This window comes from Salvelinus namaycush, chromosome 10 (assembly GCF_016432855.1).
Source record: "Salvelinus namaycush isolate Seneca chromosome 10, SaNama_1.0, whole genome shotgun sequence".
NCBI classification, from domain to species: domain Eukaryota; kingdom Metazoa; phylum Chordata; class Actinopteri; order Salmoniformes; family Salmonidae; genus Salvelinus; species Salvelinus namaycush.
Window position 1 is genome coordinate 30,325,924 of NC_052316.1, and position 19,291 is coordinate 30,345,214.

General features: G+C 42.9%; 1 protein-coding gene across 7 annotated transcripts in view; it reads right to left on the bottom strand.

The window, feature by feature from the left end:
- LOC120054952 (exocyst complex component 2-like) overlaps positions 1-19,291 on the bottom strand; it is a 99,741-nt gene that overhangs the window by 46,594 nt on the left and 33,856 nt on the right. For 6 of the 7 annotated variants that reach the window (XR_005477647.1, XM_039002728.1, XM_039002729.1 and 3 more), the window contains 5 exons: positions 18,241-18,386; positions 17,250-17,331; positions 16,238-16,340; positions 13,913-14,031; positions 1,005-1,124 (listed from right to left, as the gene is read on the bottom strand). Coding sequence is in view for 6 of the 7 variants with exons in the window: in XM_039002728.1 (XP_038858656.1) it covers positions 1,005-1,124; positions 13,913-14,031; positions 16,238-16,340; positions 17,250-17,331; positions 18,241-18,386 (570 nt within the window). In the remaining variant the exon portion in view is untranslated. The remainder of the gene's footprint in view (positions 1-1,004; positions 1,125-13,912; positions 14,032-16,237; positions 16,341-17,249; positions 17,332-18,240; positions 18,387-19,291) is intronic. The other variant, XM_039002733.1, reaches the window with a different exon arrangement.

Below are 19,291 nucleotides of genomic sequence, written 5' to 3' on the forward strand. Positions count from 1 at the left end.
CAACAACAACTGCCTGAGTTACACCAGGAACGCACAATCCCTCCATCAGTGCTCAGACTGTCCGCAATAGGCTGAGAGAGGCTGGACTGAGGGCGTGTTAGGCCTGTTGTAAGGCAGGTCCTCACCAGACATCACCGGCAACAACGTCGCCTATGGGCACAAACCCACCGTCACTGGACCAGACAGGACTGGCAAAAAGTGAAAGTGCTCTTCACTGACGAGTCGCGGTTTTGTCTCACCAGGTGTGATTGTCGGACTCGCGTTTATCGTCGAAGGAATGAGCGTTACACCGAGGCCTGTACTCTGGAGCGGAATCGATTTGGAGGTGGAAGGTCCGTCATGGTCTGGGGCGGTGTGTCACAGCATCATCGGACTGAGCTTGTTGTCATTGCAGGCAATCTCAACACTGTGCGTTACAGGGAAAACATCCTCCTCCCTCATGTGGTACCCTTCCTGCAGGCTCATCCTGACATGACCCTGGCATGACAATGCCACCAGCCATACTGCTCGTTCTGTGTGTGATTTCCTACAAGGCAGGAATGTCAGTGTTCTGCCATGGCCAGCGAAGAGCCCGGATCTCAATCCCATTGAGCACGTCTGGGACCTGTTGGATCGTGAGGGTGAGGGCTAGGGCCATTCCCCCCAGAAATGTCTGGGAACTTGCAGGTGCCTTGGTGGAAGAGTGGGGTAACATCTCACAGCAAGAACTGGCAAATCTGGTGCAGTTCATGAGGAGGAGATGCAATGCAGTACTTAATGCAGCTGGTGGCCACACCAGATACTGACTGTTACTTTTGATTTTGACCCCCCCTTTGTTCAGGAACACATTATTCCATTTCTGTTTGTCACATGTCTGTGGAACTTGTTCAGTTAATGTCTCAGTTGTTGAATCTGGTTTTGTTTATACAAATATTTACACATGTTACGTTTGCTGAAAATAAATGCAGTTGACAGTGAGAGGACGTTTCTTTTTTTGTTTATATAGTGTAGCTAGTGTTACTCACTGCTGGGGCGGGGGGTACGCAGACTGCACCCCCTCTTCAGAGAAGCTGTGTCCCTGATCCTACTGAGGGCCGACGGGCGAGGGTCCCCCTCTAGATCCAGGGCTATGGCCCCCAACCCCACTGAGATGGCGAGATAGAGGGAGAGAGGTAGAGAGAGAGAGCAAGACAGAGAGAGAGAGAGAGAGAGAGAGAGAGAGAGAAAGAGAGAAAGAGAGAGATGAACCCACAGGATCAAATACTTGAGAGATTAAATCAACCGTTTTCATAATAACTCCACATTCCTCAATAATCTCACCAGGCTTTCACACCAAACACTCCCCTCCTCCTTTCTTTATTTGTCTTCTGATCCATCTCTCCTCTTGCCTGGGCGATGGAGAGAATGCCCCGTTGTTTCAGAGTGATGAGCGAGAGAGGAGGAGGAGAAGGGAGCAAAGGGGAGCTGAGGAGAGGGCAGTGGGTTTGTACAAGGCAGAGGTGAATTCGGTTTAGCTGGGCAGAGTGATGTCTGTTGGATCTGGGTCAGATTACGCTGGCCTGATCAGGCCACTCACTGCGCTCCAGCCTCCACTAGATGGGGATAGAGAGCTACAGTGCTGCTCTCCACTAGATGGGACATCACTAGTTACCACAGCCACAAAGTCAGTAGGCCCGCCAACTCAATCAATCAGATGAGGGAGTGTATGCTGGCTCAGAAAGTCCGCCTACCTGGCCAATCAGATGAGGGAGAGTGATGTTGCGTATTCCGGTTCGCGGTAAATGCCTCATTTTCGAAATGGCAAATCTCAGAGTCGAGTTCAAGTTTGAGGACCAAATAGAAAAATACAATATATGACCATTAGTATGTGGACACCTGTTCATCGAATATCTCATTCCAAAATCCTGGGCACTAATATGGAGTTGGTACCCCTTTGCTGCTATAACAGCCTCCACTCTTCTGGGAAGGCTTTCCACTAGAAGTTGGAACATTGCTGCAGGGACTCGCTTCCATTAACACTTTTCGGGTTACTATATGATTCCATATGTGTTATTTCATAGTTTTGATGTCTTCACTATTATTCTACAATGTAGGAAATAGTAAAAATAAAGAAAAACCCTTGAATGAGTATTTGTGTCCAAACTTATGACAGGTACTGTATATATACTATATACACACTACCGTTCAAAAGTGTGGGGTCACTTAGACATGTCCTTGTTTTTGAAAGAAAAGCACATTTTTTGTCCATTAAAATGACATCAAATTGATCAGAAATACAGTGTAGACATTGTTAATGTTGTAAATGACTATTGTAGCTGGAAACGACTGATTTTAATGGAACATCTACATAGGCATACAGAGGCCCATTATCAGCAACCATCTCTCCTGTGATCCAATGTCACTTTGTGTTAGCTAATTCAAGTTTATCATTTTAAAAGGCTAATTGATCATTATAAAACACTTTTGCAATTATTCGTCAGTCTATTTTTGTTCTGAGAAATTAAGGCTATTCCATGTGAGAAATTGCGCAGTAACTGAAGATCTGGTACAACGTTGTGTACTACTCCCTTCACAGATCAGCGCAAACTGGCCCTAACCAGAATAGAAAGAGGAGTGGGAGGCCCCGGTGCACAACTGAGCAAGAGGACAAGTACATTAGAGTGTCTAGTTTGAGAAGCAGATGCCTCACAAGTCCTCAACTGGCAGCTTCATTAAATAGTACCCAAAAAACACCAGTCTCAACGTCAACAGTGAAGAGGCCACTCCGGGATACTGGCCTTCTAGGCTCCTCTGTCCAGTGTCTGTGTTCTTTTGCCCATCTTAATCTTTTCTTTTTATTGGCCAGTCTGAGATATGTTTTTTCTTTGCAACTTTGCAACCGGAGTCGCCTACTTGTCCTCTAGTTCAGTTGTGCACCGGGGCCTCCCACTCCTCTTTCTATACTGGTTAGAGCCAGTTTGCGCTGTTCTGTGAAGGGAGTAGACAAAATAACAATCAGGGTAAAGTACTGATAGAACAACACCACTAGAACGCCTACAGATCCTTACTGTAAATCCAGTAAGAAAAAGAGCTGACTTATTTCCAAAACATATGACACACTTGCTCTGTTGTGGTCAGTGAGCTTGGTGAATCCCCCAGATTGAAGGGCTGCAGGCTGACTGTGCACAAGCACTAACCAAACCCTTCCATCTACAAATGTTAGTAAACTACAAGGTGAGTCAGATAAGAACCCTCTAGAGAAGCACACAATCTTTCACATTTATACACACATACAGTGCCTTCAGAAAGTATTCACCCTGTACTTTTGCACATTTTGTTGTGTTACAGCCCAAATTTAAAATGGATTACACTGATCTACACACAACACACAATATTAACGTCAACGTGGAATTATGTTTTTAGAAATTAATTAATAAAAAATTAAAAGCTAAAATGTCTTCAGTCAATAAGTATTCAACCCTTTTGTTATGGCAAGCCTAAATTAGTTCAGTAGTAAAAATGTGCTTAATAAGTCACAGAATAAGTTGCATGGACTCACTCTGTGTGCAATAATAGTGTTTAACCTGTTTTAAATTACTACCCCATCTCTGTACCCGACACATACAATTAGCTATAAGGTCTCTCTGTCGAGCAGTGAATTTCAAGTACAAATTCAACCTCAAAGACCAGGGAGGTTTTCCAATGGTTCGCAAAGAAGGACACCTATTGGTAGATGGCATTGAATATCCCTTAAAGCATGGTGAAGTTATTAATTACACTTTGGATGGTGTATCAATACACCCAGTCACTACAAATATACAGGTGGACTCAGTTGCCGGAGAGGAAGGAAACCACTCAGGGATTTCACCATGAGGCCAATGGTAACTTTAGAACAGTAACAGAGTTTAATGGCTGTCATAGGAGATTACTGAGGATGGATTAAACAACATTGTAGTTACTCCACAATACTAACATAACACACTACTGAGTACCACTCTTCATATTTTCAAGCATGGTGGTGGCTGTATTATGGTATGGGTAAGCTTGTCATCGGCAAGGACGTCATCGGCAAAGACGAGGGAGTTTTGACTTAAATCGGCTTGAAAATCTATGGAAAGACTTGAAAATGGCTGTCTGGCAATGATCAACAACCAACTTGCATTTTTACTCTTCAGCCATTTAGCACAGCATTTGCCAAACTCGGTCCTGGGGTCCCCCCTGGGTGCACGTTTTGGTTTTCGTCCTAGTACTACACCGCTGATTCAAATAACCAACGCATCATCAAGCTTTGATTATTTGGATCAGCTGATTTAGCAGACGCTCTTATGCAGAGCAATTAAGGTTAAGTACCTTGCTCAAGGGCACATCGACAGATTTTTCATCTAGTCTGCTCGGGAATTTTCTTCCACTTTGGCATTACAGAGTATTTTGTGTAGATCGTTGACAAAAGATGACAAATCAATTTTAATCCCAATTTGTAATACAACAACATCTGGAAAAAGTCTAGGGATGCGAATACTTTCTGAAGGCACTGTATGTTTGGAAGTACATATTTAAGCATACACACAACCCGCACGCACAAAGACGCAAAGCAATGGGCACACAGACAGACAGAGATTCTGCACATATGGAGCTGCGTTCTCTCTCTCTCTCATTCCGGGCCATGTTCCCATCTTTTTTTATAGAGAGAGGGATCAGAGCTGTTGCTGTTGATACAGGTGTCGGGTGAACCCTTTCCCATGGTGTCCAGTATGTGTGTGTGTGTGCCTATTTATATAATGAATATGAGTTTGGGGGGGCTAAAATGATGAAACATTAAAGCTTTAAACCTCTCACTAAAAGCTTCACTCATACATAAATTATACTTAAACCCAAAATGGTTCTCCAGTAGATTATTAAGAAAGACTCATCTGTTGTTCAAAAATTACATTTTTGCCTTTATACAGATTACAACTTCTCTCTAATTGAAAATAAAATGTTGTTTAAAGTATCGCCCTTTCTTGAACAAGCCATACAAATCTGGTTACAATTTCAGTTTTATCCTCCAGAGAAGATAGAACAAATATTACAACAAATGTTATGGTTAAACTCAAATATACTGATTAATAAAAAAACATTCCGTTTGGAAAATGTTTTAATATATTTATTAACGATATTATGAATATAAACGGTGGACTTGTCACATATGCAGCTATCGAAAATATATGAGAATGTCTGCTCAAAAGAAACGTATAACCAACTGATTGCAGCATTACCACAAAAATGGAGGAGGCAAGTGGAAAAGGGAGAAGGTAGGGAACTGCCATATATTAAAGATACAAATTGGCTGAAAGGAACTGGCATAAATAGAAAAATATACCAGTTTCATTTGAGGACAAAAATGTTGATACAGTAGCTGCGCCGTACAGGTTGCAAAATAAAAGGGAAGAGAATTTTGATGTACCGATTCCATGGCACATGGTTTATGAACTGGTACAAAAAACAACACTTGATTCAACACTTAAGAGTATTTCAATTTAAATGATTATACAAAATTCATGCCATCAACAGAATGCTATATATACGGGGCATACAACAATCTCAGCACTGTAGATTTTGCTGCGACGAGACAGAATAGCTAGATTATTTATTCTGGTATTGCCCCTATGTAGCTTGTTTCTGGTCACAGGTTCAGGAATGGTTAAAAAATTACAACATTCACTTAAAATGAACTCTACAAATAGCAGTGTTGAGCGATTTGGAAAGCCATAGTCAGTCAATAAATAATATAATAATACTCGTAGGAAAGGCTTTCATCTTTAGCTCACAATCTGTGGATTCTATATGATTAGAAAGGTTCAAAATGTATGTAAAACATCACAGCACAATTGAAAAATATATGGCACATGGAAACCAAACGATGATGGTCTATGGTGATAGGTGGGATGGGCTGAGAGTGGCTGAGGGGCGGGATTAAAGAGCTCATGTTTGGTCATGTATTATTGTTATGTGATTGCTTTATATAAAAGTATGCAAAATGTGTATGTAAAATGTATTTGTAAAATGTAGCAGAAAAGCTGTAAAAACCAAACAAGATATGTGTCCTCTGAAGAAGGGGGGTGGTGGATAATTAAAAAAAAATACATATATATATTTTTTTAAAGCTGATAAATTAATTTGTAGCCAGCCAAATTGTTCGGGGCTGCCCTGCTGCTGAGGAGAGAGAGAAAGTGAGAGAGGAGCCTTGACCTAGGCTAATGTTGATTGCGAAGATGGAGGCCTTTTTCATTGAAGTAAAACAAAAGTTAGAGAGTATGCCTATAGTGAAAAGCCTACAAGGCAGGGCTCCAGACTGCAACCATTTAGTTGCCTTTTGTCTTGGCTGTGCGAGTTAAAAAATATGTATTGGTCGCGTCGGTGCTGGCCGCAAAATTATTCACCTCACTAAAAACGTCCTATTTTGGTCAATGATTTGGTCAAACAGTAAAGTAGGCTACATTATCCTCATGATTCCTGTAATGAAAGTGTCTGCCGGCCCCTGTACCCGTTTTGCTGGGGCCTGTTTTTGTGTCGAGCGAGCCACTCTCCCTCTTCCTTTCCCGGGGTGAAAAAATGCTCTGGGAGAAAGAAAGTTTTCTGATTGTATAACATTTTTAAATATTGCTGGAAAAACACAGTTATCTTGTTGTCACAGATGTAGAGAGGATGTTCTCAGCTTTCTGTAGGTATTTCTCAAATCTCAATTATAAGTTCAATAGCAACTATTTTACAAGGATATTTCATATGGCTTTGAGATACGGAGTGAGTGAAATGCGCATTGGCCATTGCGATTGCATAGGCCTCATTGGACGGTAAGCTACACCAACAACATTTTTTTGGTACATTTAATATAATGTTAAATTAATACACGGCTACTATGAGTGTGTATTATCTTTAGAGTAAGTGATCTAGCTAATGTGTTTTGAGTTTCCACTTACTCATGTGGTGAATAAATAAATAAACTATGATATTACAGCACAGAAAGATGCAGGAAAATGAATCTCTATTGAAAAATATATATAGCCCTATTTTAATAGTAAAATAACAACAGTAGCATAATTGTCTACACAAAAAGCATGACAATCACTGGATTAGGTTGCAATTATAATGAGATGATGAAACAACTTAATTCTTCAATACCATCTCAGTAGTCAATTCCACGTTTTAATAAAGCACTGTGAATGACTTTAACTTCTTTGGGGTAGGGGGCAGTATTTTCACATCCGGATGAAAAGCATGCCCAGAGTAAACGGCCTTGCTACAAAGCCATAAAAGCTAGAATATGCATATTATTAGTAGATTTGGACAGAAAACACTCTGAAGTTTCTAAAACTGTTTGAATGATGTCTGTGAGTATAACAGAACTCATATGGCAGGCAAAAACCTGAGAAAAAATCCAATCAGGAAGTGGGAAATCTGAGGTTGGTCGATTTTCAACTCAGCTCCTATTGAAGATACAGTGGGATATTGGTAATGTTGCACTTCCTAAGGCTTCCACTAGATGTCAACAGTCTTTAGAACCTTGTCTGAGGCCTCTACTGTTTAGTGGGGCCGAAGGAGAGAGGAATGAGTCAGAGGTCTGCCGGCAGCCACGAGCTGACCATGCGCGTTCACATGAGAGTTTGCTGCCGTTCCATTTTCTTTTCTGAAGACAAAGGAATTCTCCGGTTGGAACATTATTGAAGAATTATGTTAAAAACATCCTAAAGATTGATTCAATACATCGTTTGACATGTTTCTACTGACTGTTACGGAACTTTTTGACATTTCGTCTGCTTTTAGTGAACGCGCTTCGTGACTTTGGATTTGTTTACCAAACGCGCTAACAAAAGTAGCTATTTGGACATAAATGATGGACATTACCGAACAAAACGAACATTTCTTGTGGGAGTCCTGGGAGTGCATTCCGACGAAGATCAGCAAAGGTAAGTGAAGATTTATAATGCTTTTATGACTTTTGTTGACTGCACAATATGGCGGCTATATTTGTGTCTTGATTGGGCTCTGAGCGCCGACCTCAGATTATTGCATGGTTTTTGCTTTTTCCGTAAAGCTTTTTTGAAATCTGACACAGCGGTTGCATTAAGGAGAAGTGCATCTAAAATTCCATGCATAACAGTTGTATCTTTTAGCAATGTTTATTATGAGTATTCCTGTAAATTGATGTGGCTCTCTGCAAAATCAAAGGATGTTTTGGAACTTCTGAACGTAAGGCCCCAATGTAAACTTAGATTTTTGGATATAAATATGAACTTTACCGAACAAAACATATATGTATTGTGTAAAATGAAGTCCTATGAGTGTCATCTGATGAAGATCAAAGGTTAGTGATTAATTTTATCTATATTTCTGCTTTTTGTGAATCCTCTCTTTGGCTGAAAAAATGGCTGTGTTATTCTGTGAATAGGCACTCACCTAACATAATCGTTTCGTTTGCTTTCGTCGTAAAGCCTTTTTGAAATCGGACACTGTGGCTGGATTTACAACAAGTGTATCTTTAAAATGGTGTAAAATACATGTATGTTTGAGGAATTTTAATTATGGGATTTCTATTGTTTTGAATTTGGCGCCCTGCAGTTTCACTGGCTGTTGAAGAGGTGGGACGCTAACGTCTCACGTACCCTAGAGCGGTTAAGATGATAGGCCTACTCTTTTTTTTCTATTGTGTGATGCCGCAAAAAATTGGGTCCGACCAAATCACGGGCTGGTGCAACCAGTGACACCAGGGGAAAATGTTAGTCTGGAGCCCTGCTACCAGGGGAATGTCCTCCGTATGGAAACGTTTTAATACTGTAGTGGACAAATATGAGAAGAATGTCGGCGTTTATTGTAGGCCTATTTATTCATCCAAACCAGTTCTTTAAATATGCATAACCTGTTTTGCTTCATTCTGTTGAGACATTTCCGTTGGCTAAGTTAATTTTGATCTACTTTTTAATTGTGTGCTCCATATTTAGTTTAAGTAGACCTCTTGTAAAAAAATATATATATATCATTAACCTACTGCTGTCATTTGTTGGGTATGGTAGGTACTAGACTTTATTGGTAAATGCTGCAATATAACCTGTTCAACACTTTTGTGAAGGTTTAAACCAGTTCGTGTTTTGTTTCATTCTGTTGAGCCATTTTCTTTGGGCAAAATTAAGTTCCAACTGTAATGTTGTGTTTGCCGCAATATAATATCCTGCTCGTATATTGACCTATAAACAATGGCTTGACTTACTTTTGATATTACCCTAATAAAGTTTTTAAACTTTAATGACAGTTTGGTGTGGCTATTAGCCTATTATACCTCAGGCCTATGATATGAAGACAATGCGCACCAGCGCTCCAACTGACTTAGATAGTTGAATTTGAGGAGAGGAAGAATGCTTTAGGCCTACCAGAGTTCATCCTCTAATTTAACAATATAATACTTATCTTTATAAAAAATATTCTAATAGAAAATTAACAAATTAGCCTTCTTCTGTACGCCTATATCTGCATGGCAGACACAGTAGCCTGTCTAACAAGTACAAAGAAATTGAACTCAAGTGCATCCTGTTTCCATTAATCATCCCTTCTAGAACTTGATTGGAGTCCACCTGTGGTAAATCCAATTGACTGTACATGATTTGGAAAGGCACACACCTGTCTATATATGGTCCCCTAACTGACAGTGCATGTCCGAGCAAAAACCAAGCCATGAAGTCAAAGGACATGTCCGTAGAGCTCAGACAGGATTGTGTTGAGGCATAGATCTGGGGAAGAGTACCAAAAAATGTCTGTAGCATTGAGGATCCCCAAGAACACAGTGGCCTCCATGATTCTTAAATGGAGTAAGTTTGGAACCACCAGGACTCTTCCTAGAGCTGGCCTCCCATCCAAACTGAGCAATCGGTGGAGAAGGGACTTGGTCAGGTAGGTGACCAAGAACCCAATGGTCACTCTGACAGAGCTCCAGAGTTCCTCTGTGGAAATGGAAGAACCTTCCAGAAGGACAACCATCTCTGCAGCACTCCACCAACCAGGCCTTTATGGTAGAGTGGCCAGACGGAAGTCATTACTCAGTAAAAGGCACATGACAGCCCGCTTGGAGTTTGCCAAAAGGCACCTAAAGGACTTTCAGACCATGAGAAACAAGATTCTCTGGTCTTATGAAACCAAGATTGAACTCTTTGGCCTGAAATCCAAGTGTTAAGTCTGGAGGAAACCTGGCACCATCCCTATAGTGAAGCATGGTGGGGGCAGCATCATGCTGTGGGGATGTTTTTCAGCGGCAGGGACTGGTTGACTAGTCAGGATCGAGGCAAAGATGAACGGAGCAAAGTTCAGAGAGATCCTTGATAAAAACCTGCGCTAGAGCGCTCAGGACCTCAGACTGGGGCAAAAGTTCACCTTCCAACAGGACAACGACCCTAAACACATAGCCAAGACAACGCAGGAGTGGCTTTGGAACAAGTCTCTGAATGTCCTTGAGTGGCCCAGCCAGAGCCTGGACTTGAACCCGATCTAACATCTCTGGAGACCTGAAAATAGCTGTGCAGCGACGCTCCCAATCCAACTTGACAGAGCTTGAGAGGATCTGCAGAGAAGAATGGGAGAAACTCCCCAAATACAGGTGTGCCAAGCTTGTAGCGTCATACCCAAGAAGACTGAAGGCTGTAATCGCTGTCAAAGGTGCTTCAATAACGTACCGAGTAAAGAGCCTGAATACTTATGTAAATGTAATATTTCCTTTTTTTTGCAAACATTTCTATAAACCTGTTTTTGCTTTGTCATTATTGGGTATTGTGGGTAGATTGATGAGGGGGGAAAAACAATTTAATCAATTTTAAAATAAGGCTGTAACGTAACAAAATGTGGGAAAAGTCAAGGGGTCTGAATACTTTCCCAATGCACTGTAGACATACGGAAGCAACTGACGCCTCCAGAAGGCGGAGGTCAGTACAGGTGCATCAAAGCTGGGACTGAGAGACTAAAAAACAGCTTCTATCTCAAGGTCATCAGACTGTTAAATAGCCATCACTAACACATTAGAGGCCACTTTAATAAATGGAACACTAGTCACTTTAATCAAGTTTACATATCTTGCATTACGGTACTCATCTCATATGTATATACTGTATTCAATACTATTCTACTGTATCTTAGTCTATGCCGCTCTGACATTGCTCGTCCATATATTTATATATTCTTAATTCCTTTCCTTTTCTTAGATTTGTGTGTATTGGGTATATGTTGTGAAATTGTTAGATATTACTTGTTAGATATTACTGCACTGTCAGATAGAAACACAAGCATTTCGCTACACCCGCAATAACATCTGCTAAACACGTGTATGTGACCAATAAAATTTGATTTGATTTGACTGCTAGCGCTGCACTGATCGCTGCTATGCTACAAACCAACCAACCACACATCAAAATGTGATTAATTAGTTTCAACCAAAGGCAAATAGAGCTAATTCATGTTTTAGGATCATTTTCTGAGGTAATTATGAGTCTTAATAACACCCTAGAATGGGCTTCGGAACCGTCACGTTCTGGACCGGAACATTCCGGAGCATTCCGCTACCCCAGGAATGAAAGAGGAAAATTACATCAGTTACTGTAGACACAACCAATCAATCACAGAGTTAATAGGCCTGCCCTGCCAGGTGTGACTCTGACAATAGGGTGTGTGTGATGATGGTTGTGAGGAGTGAGAGTGGAGCTGGTGGAGGAAGGGTTTGAGAGATACTGGCCTCGGGTGGGAGGGGCTGTGGTTGAGGGATGTTTTTGGGAAGCACTGGTTTCGGGGGCTGGGGTTGGAGGGCGGGGGTGAGGGTGAGGGAAGCGGGGATGTGGTCTACAAGTGTAAATGGCTGCCAGGTATATGTAGAGTGGCTGAGCTCACAAGACAAGACAGGGGGCCAGGAGACAGCTGCTGCTGCAGAGTGTGTATCTGTGTGTGCTTTTGATATTCAATGTTTTCTTTAAATAATTCCCTAAGTGAAACTGAGTGACTGGTGTCATCCATGTACTTACATACAGTAGGCCTATATTTACATTTAAGTCATTTAGCAGACGCTCTTATCCAGAGCGACTTACAAAATTGGAAAGTTCATACATATTCATCCTGGTCCCCCCGTGGGGAATGAACCCACAACCCTGGCGTTGCAAGCGCCATGCTCTACCAACTGAGCCACACGGGACCGTGTGTATATACTATATATACACTATATATAGTAACTCACTATATATGTATATATATAGTATATACTATATATGTATATACTATATATATATATATATATCCTATATACTCTGAGCCCTCACTAAATTCACACATTTGACTTCCTGACTCTGTGTAGACTAACAGCTGACTGACAGGTGTCCATGTCTGTTGTGATGTGTAACTAACTCCATCCCAGATATGAGAGAAGCAGCTCCGTGTGAGCGGAGTGGTAGAGACACACACTAAGACCCCATATTCATCACCCTGAGCCCCGGAAACCACTGTTCCCCTTATCATTAGCCCTGTTTATACTCGGGACTCCACTGCGTACGGCAGTCACCACCCACGCAGTGTTCTGTGTCTGGGCTTATGAATATGAACATAGTACGTGTGAGCGTCTGTCTATGAGCATACTGTGTGTAAACAGTCAGCTCCAAAAGTATTGGGACAGTGACAATTTTGTTGTTGTTTTGGCTCTGTACTACAGCACTTTGCATTTGAAATGATAGAATGACTATGAGGTTAAAGTGCAGACTGTCAGCTTTAATTTGACGGTATTTTCATCCATATCGGGTAAACCGTTTCGAAATTAAAGCACGTTCATAGTCCCCCCCACTTTAGGGGACCAAAAGTATTAGGACAAATTCACTTATATGTGTATTAAAGTAATCAAAAGTTTAGTATTTGGTCCCATATTCATAGCATGCAATGATTACAACAAGCTTGTTGGATGCATTTGCTGTTTGTTTTGGTTGTGTTTCCGATTATTTTATGCCCAATAGAAATGAATGGTAAATAATGTATTGTGGAGTCACTTTTATTGTAAAAAAGAATAGAATATGTTTCTAAACACTTCTACATTAATGTGGATGCTACCATGATTATACATACACTCTTAGAACAAAATGGTCCAAAAGGGTTCTTCGGCTGTCCCCATTAGGAGAACTCTTTTGGGTTCCACGTAGAACCCTCTGTGTAAAGGGTTTTACATGGAACCCAAAAGGGTTATTCAAATAGGGGACAGCCGAAGAACCCATTTAGGTCCTAGATTGCACCTTTCTAAGAGTGTAGTCCTGAATGAATCATGAATAATGAGTGAGAAAGTTACAGACGCAAAGATATCATACCCCCAAGACATGCTAACCTCTCTTTATTGTAATGGTGAGAGGTTAGCATGTGTGTTTGAGTGTGTGTGTGTGTGTTTGAGTGTGTGTGTGTGTGTGTGTGTGTGTGTGTGTGTGTGTGTGTGTGTGTGTGTGTGTGTGTATGTGTGTGTTCATGGGTTGCTGTACTATTCTTCCTGAGAGGACGGTTTCACATCCACATTTTCCTGCTGGCTGATTTAACAGAGAAACAGCTTAATTGGGGTTAATTGTTCCAATCCATCTGTGCGGCCGCACGCAGTGTGTGTCGGGCCCTGAAACCCAAATCCAACGCCAAGAGTCCCCCTCTTTCATCTTATTCATACGCTCATGAAAAAATAAACACACTGACTCTGTCAGAACGAGAGATGGAAAAGGGGAGAGAGAGGGACGAGGAGAAAAAGAGCAAGAGAGGAAAGGGGGAGTGTGTCGGGATATGGCAAAGAGAATGCAAGAATTCTCTTAGTCAACCTAACCAGTCTGACTGAAATGGGGAAATAAGGGCTTTCTTTCTATATTGTTTGTGTGTGTGACTCTGTGTGTGGATCTGTGTGTGTGTGTGTGTGTGTGTGCGCGCGTGTGTGTCTGTAACTCACCTCTCTGGTCATTGATAAACTCCTCCTTGCAGTTCTGCATCAGACCGAGGATCCACTTGTGCTGGGCATAGATACACTGCCAGGCAGGGTCCCCTGGTGCATGCAGGTCAGACAGATACCTGGAAGGAACACACACAGGTAAGAATTAGAATGTGGGCACAGCACTTCACGGGTGATGTCGTCAATGCTGACACACTCAGGTAAGAAATGGGTTTAAAACAAACACTTCAACATGACACTTCAGATTTAGGTCTAAACCCAGCAACCTCCATCTCCTGTAGCCTTTGCCTTAACCTCATCCCCAAACCCTCATCCCCTCCCCAACTCATCCCCAAATTCCTCATCCCCTCCCCAACTCATCCCCAAAACCCTCATCCCCTCCCCAACGCATCCCCAAAACCCTCATCCCCTCCTCAACTCAGCCCCAAAACCCTCATCCCCTCCCCAACTCATCCCCAAAACCCTCATCCCCTCCCCAACTCATCCCCAAAAACCCTCATCCCCTCCCCAACTCATCCCCAAAACCCTCATCCCCTCCCCAACGCATCCCCAAAACCCTCATCCCCTCCTCAACTCATCCCCAAAACCCTCATCCCCTCCCCAACTCATCCCCAAAACCCTCATCCCCTCCCCAACTCATCCCCAAAACCCTCATCCCCCTCCCCAACTCATCCCCAAAACCCGTATCCCCTCCCCAACTCATTCCCAAAACCACCATCCCCAAAACTCTCATCCCCAAAACCTTCATCCCCGCCCCAACTCATCCCCCAAACCCTCCCCAACTCATCCTCAAAACCATCATCCCCTCATTCTCCACCCCAAAACTCTCATCCCCTCCCCAACTCATCCCCAAAAACCCTAATCCTCTCGCCAACTCATCCCCAAACCCTCATCCTCTCCCCCAACTCATCCCCTCCCCAACTCATCCCCAAAACCCTCATCCCCATCTCATGCCCAAAACCCTCATCCCCTCCCCAACTCATCCCCAAAACCCTCATCCCCTCCCCAACTCATTCCCAAAACCCTCCTCCCCTCCCCTCCCCATTCCCTAAACCCTCATCCCCTCCCCAACTCATGCCCTAAACCCTCATCCCCTCCCCAACTCATGCCCAAAACCCTCATCCCATCCCCAACTCATGCCCAAAACCCTCATCCCCTCCCCAACTCATCCCCAAAACCCTCATCCCCTCCCCAACTCATCCCCAAAACCCGTATCCCCGCCCCAACTCATCCCCCAAACACTCCCCAACTCATCCTCAAAACCATCATCCTCTCCCCAACTCATGCCCAAAACCCTCATCCCCTCCCCAACTCATCCCCAAAACCCTCATCCCCTCCCCAACACTCTCATCCCCATCTCATCACCAAAACCCTCATCCCCTATTCACAGTCTTTTTCCCCACTACATTCCCTGCAAATCACTCAGTACTGTGTGGGATCATCTCAAATGAGTGAGTTACTCTCTAGTCTCTCATTGTGGGCTGACACCATCACATAACAGGCAGACCCGACCAGACCAGAATAATTTGTTCCTCATTACAAGGGAACCTCCAGCCCCCAAACCCCTACAAAACACAACAAGCCAACTATTTGGATTCAAACAGTATTTATTTCCTTTCAAATTGTTTTTAGCATTCGATTAAGCCAGCCTGGAGTTCCAGATGGGCACGGTTTGCCCATTTGGGACTATTCTGTTGGTTCCATTTTTAAATCAGGCAATTTCTATCAAGAGCAACTAAAATATTTGAAGGGAAACAAATACTATTTGAAACCATTTGAAACCATGTCTGACTTTACTCCACCACAACCCCCACCAGAGACCCCCTAGGTTCCCCCTAATGGGTGTAAGGTAAACAGGAGGTTTGACATGGTGGATGTTTAAAGCCAGCTAGCTCTAATGTAATGTAGGAGGATGAAAGATGGCTGCTGTGATCGTGAGCTGCTCTCTCTGGTTCTGACGGGTCGTTCTGAGTAATAATAAACTATCACAGACCACAACTATGAGGATGGAGGGAGAGGAGGGAGAGGAGTAGAAGAGAACAAGGGAGCAGGAGAAGGGGGAAGAGAGAAAGATGGAGAGCGGAAAAGAGGAAAAAGGAGAGCGAGGGAGAGGGAAATAGAGTAATAAGGAGAGAAAGAGCGACAGACAGATAGTATTTAAGGAGAGACAGGGAAGTAAGAGAGAAAGCGGAAGAGCAAGCAAGGCTTTGTAGACAGGTATACGAGAGATAAACATATAGAAAGTGAGAGAGGGCAGTGAGAATGGCGCGAATGGAACACACCGTCTTCCTCACTACAGTACATATACATGAAGTCTACTGACACCTGATGTATCTCTTTTGGTCATGCAAGGTAGATGGCGTCTCCAGTAGCTTGTCCAGCAGCAGACTCCTCAGAGCCCCGATCCTAGTCTCCACCTCGGCATACACTATAGACAGACACACAGAAGGAGAGGATCACACTTACTCGGTTGCAGTACAGTATATGACCCACTGGCTCCAGGTCATCTACAAGTCTCTGCTAGGTAAAGCCCCGCCTTATCTCAGCTCACTGGTCACCATAGCAGCATCCACCCGTAGCACGCGCTCCAGCAGGTATATCTCACTGGTCACCCCCAAAGCCAATTCTTCCTTTGGCCGCCTTTCCTGACAGTTCTCTGCTGCCAATGACTGGAACGAACTGCAAAAATCACTGAAGCTGGAGACTCATATCTCCCTCACTAGCTTTAAGCACCAGCTGTCAGAGCAGCTCACAGATCACTGCACCTGCCCATCTGTAAATAGCCCATCCAACTACCTCATTCCCATACTGTATTTATTTATTTATCTTGCTCCTTTGCACCCCAGTATCTCTACTTGCACATTCATCTTCTGCACATCTACCATTCCAGTGTTTAATTGCTATATTGTAACTACTTTGCCACCATGGCCTATTTATTGCTTTACCTCCCTTATCCTACCTCATTTGCACATATTGTATATAGACTTTTTCTATTGTATTATTGACTGTACGTTTGTTTATTCCATGTGTTGTTGTTGTTTGTGTTGCACTGCTTTGCTTTATCTTGGCCAGGTCGCAGTTGTAAATGAGAACTTGTTCTCAACTAGCCTACCTGGTTAAATAAAGGTGAAATAAAACAATTCAAATAAAATAAAAATCTTCGGTTGTGTGTGTGTGTGTGTGTGTGTGTGTGTGTGTGTGTGTGTGTGTGTGTGTGTGTGTGTGTGTGTGTGTGTGTGTGTGTGTGTGTGTGTGTGGCTGGGTTAATACGTTATGGCGTCTGTCAGTTGAGGTGGTGTAGGAGGAGCGTAATTGAATGTCTTTCACTTTATCCTACCTTTTTTAAAGACGGGGACCTCAGTGTTCCCAAACAGAGACTTGGCTTTCTCATAGTCGTTGATCACCACATCATAATCTCCCTGAGAGAGAACACAACAACATAATACTTTATGATTATAACATGTAGAGAGAACACAACAACATAATACTTTATGATTATAACATGTAGAGAGAACACAACAACATAATACTTTATGATTATAACATGTAGAGAGAACACAACAACATAATACTTTATGATTATAACATGTAGAGAGAACACAACAACATAATACTTTATGATTATAACATGTAGAGAGAACACAACAACATAATACTTTATGATTATAACATGTAGAGAGAACACAACAACATAATACTTTATGATTATAACATGTAGAGAGAACACAACAACATAATACTTTATGATTATAACATGTAGAGAGAACACAACAACATTAAACTCTCACTGTAACAATATCACATTGGTTGAATTTTGTAACACAGAAAAAAGCTCATATCTACAGTGGACAGGAACATGTCAAGATGAGACTCTAGCATTGTAAACTGAATACACAATACACCCTACACACATTCAGGCCTCTGTAGCACCACCTTCTGGATACTGTGCTTGATGATGAGCGACAGGTAGAGAGAGGTGTGTATGCTGTGTGTGTGTGTGTATATAGAAATGTGTGTGTGTGTCTGTACGTGTGTGTATGCTGTGTGTGTGTGTGTGTGTGTGTGTGTGTGTGTGTGTGTGTGTGTGTGTGTGTGTGTGTGTGTTAGTGTATAGATATGTGTGTGTGTGTGTGTGTCTGCAAGTGTGTGTGTGCATCCGTATGTGTATCTGTGTCCAAATATGTGTGTGTATGGGCACCTTGTGTATGTTGCGCTCTATGTTGAGGGGCGTGTGTGTGTGTGTGTGTGTGTGTGTGTGTGTGTGTGTGTGTGTGTGTGTGTGTGTGTGTGTGTGTGTGTGTGTGTGTGTGTGTGTCTGTTCTGTATACCTTGTGTATGTTTCGTTCAATGTTGAGCGGCAGGTTAAAGAGGAACTTGAAGCGTTGCAGAACGTTGAGGGCGTTACGTGTTGAGTCAGCTTTATCCTTCCTCCCCAAAACCTCCTGGAACAGAGTGTCTGCTGTATCACTGGCTCCTGAGATGGGGGGGGGGGTAGAGAGAAGGAAGGAGAGAGAGAGAAAGGGCGAGTATCCCCAAAAATATCGTTTTTTTTTTGTTTTTTTTACTACTAATACATATCATCTTTCAGACGAGAATCTGGTTTCCCTCTGTGACCTGTGTGCCAGGAAGCTGTGTGCCAGGAAGCTACCTGAACTAGGCAGAGAGGTAGAGAGAGAGATTCAGTAAGGAGAGCATGACAGCTATCTCTCAGTCTTTCCTTCTCTCTCCCTCCCAGGGCCATTCACACGCTACTCTCCGGCTTTGTGGGTGGCCTCGGATGTGCCGGCAAAAAAAGAAAAAAACAAGGACTCTCTAAAATGATTTTAATCAGAAAAAGGGGTTAGCCCCCTCGCCCCCACCACACCAAATCTCAAAAGGAAAAACATTGAAACAGCGAACAGAGAAATATTTCACATTTTTCACTCCCCACTCTGCGCTCTGACTGACGAGTTGTCATGCTGTTTGATATTTCGGGGGGATGTTTGTGATTGTGTAGACCCACTGGTGTGTGTGGTGACTGGAAGGTGGGGGAGGGGTGACTCGGTTACTCTCGAGCTGAAGGTCCACATGTAGGGAGTTATGGAGGTGTGCGGTTGCTGAGCTCTCGGCTGTGGGCCCACATGTATGTCTGTCTGGGGCTGTGGGGATGAAAGCAGCGTCCGGGAGGGAGGTTTATTTACCTTCAACCCTGAGGACCTGTTTATTGATACTCCATTATAGGAGTCACATTATCATGTATGAGATGGGAGACAGGGACAGAGGATCTAGCTGGAAGAGACGCTCTACAGACAGGGGAAAACGAACACACACAACGTGGTGTGTGTGTGTGAGATAATTGGTGGGTGGCGAGGAGGCGAAACCGCACTCTATCTATCCTCA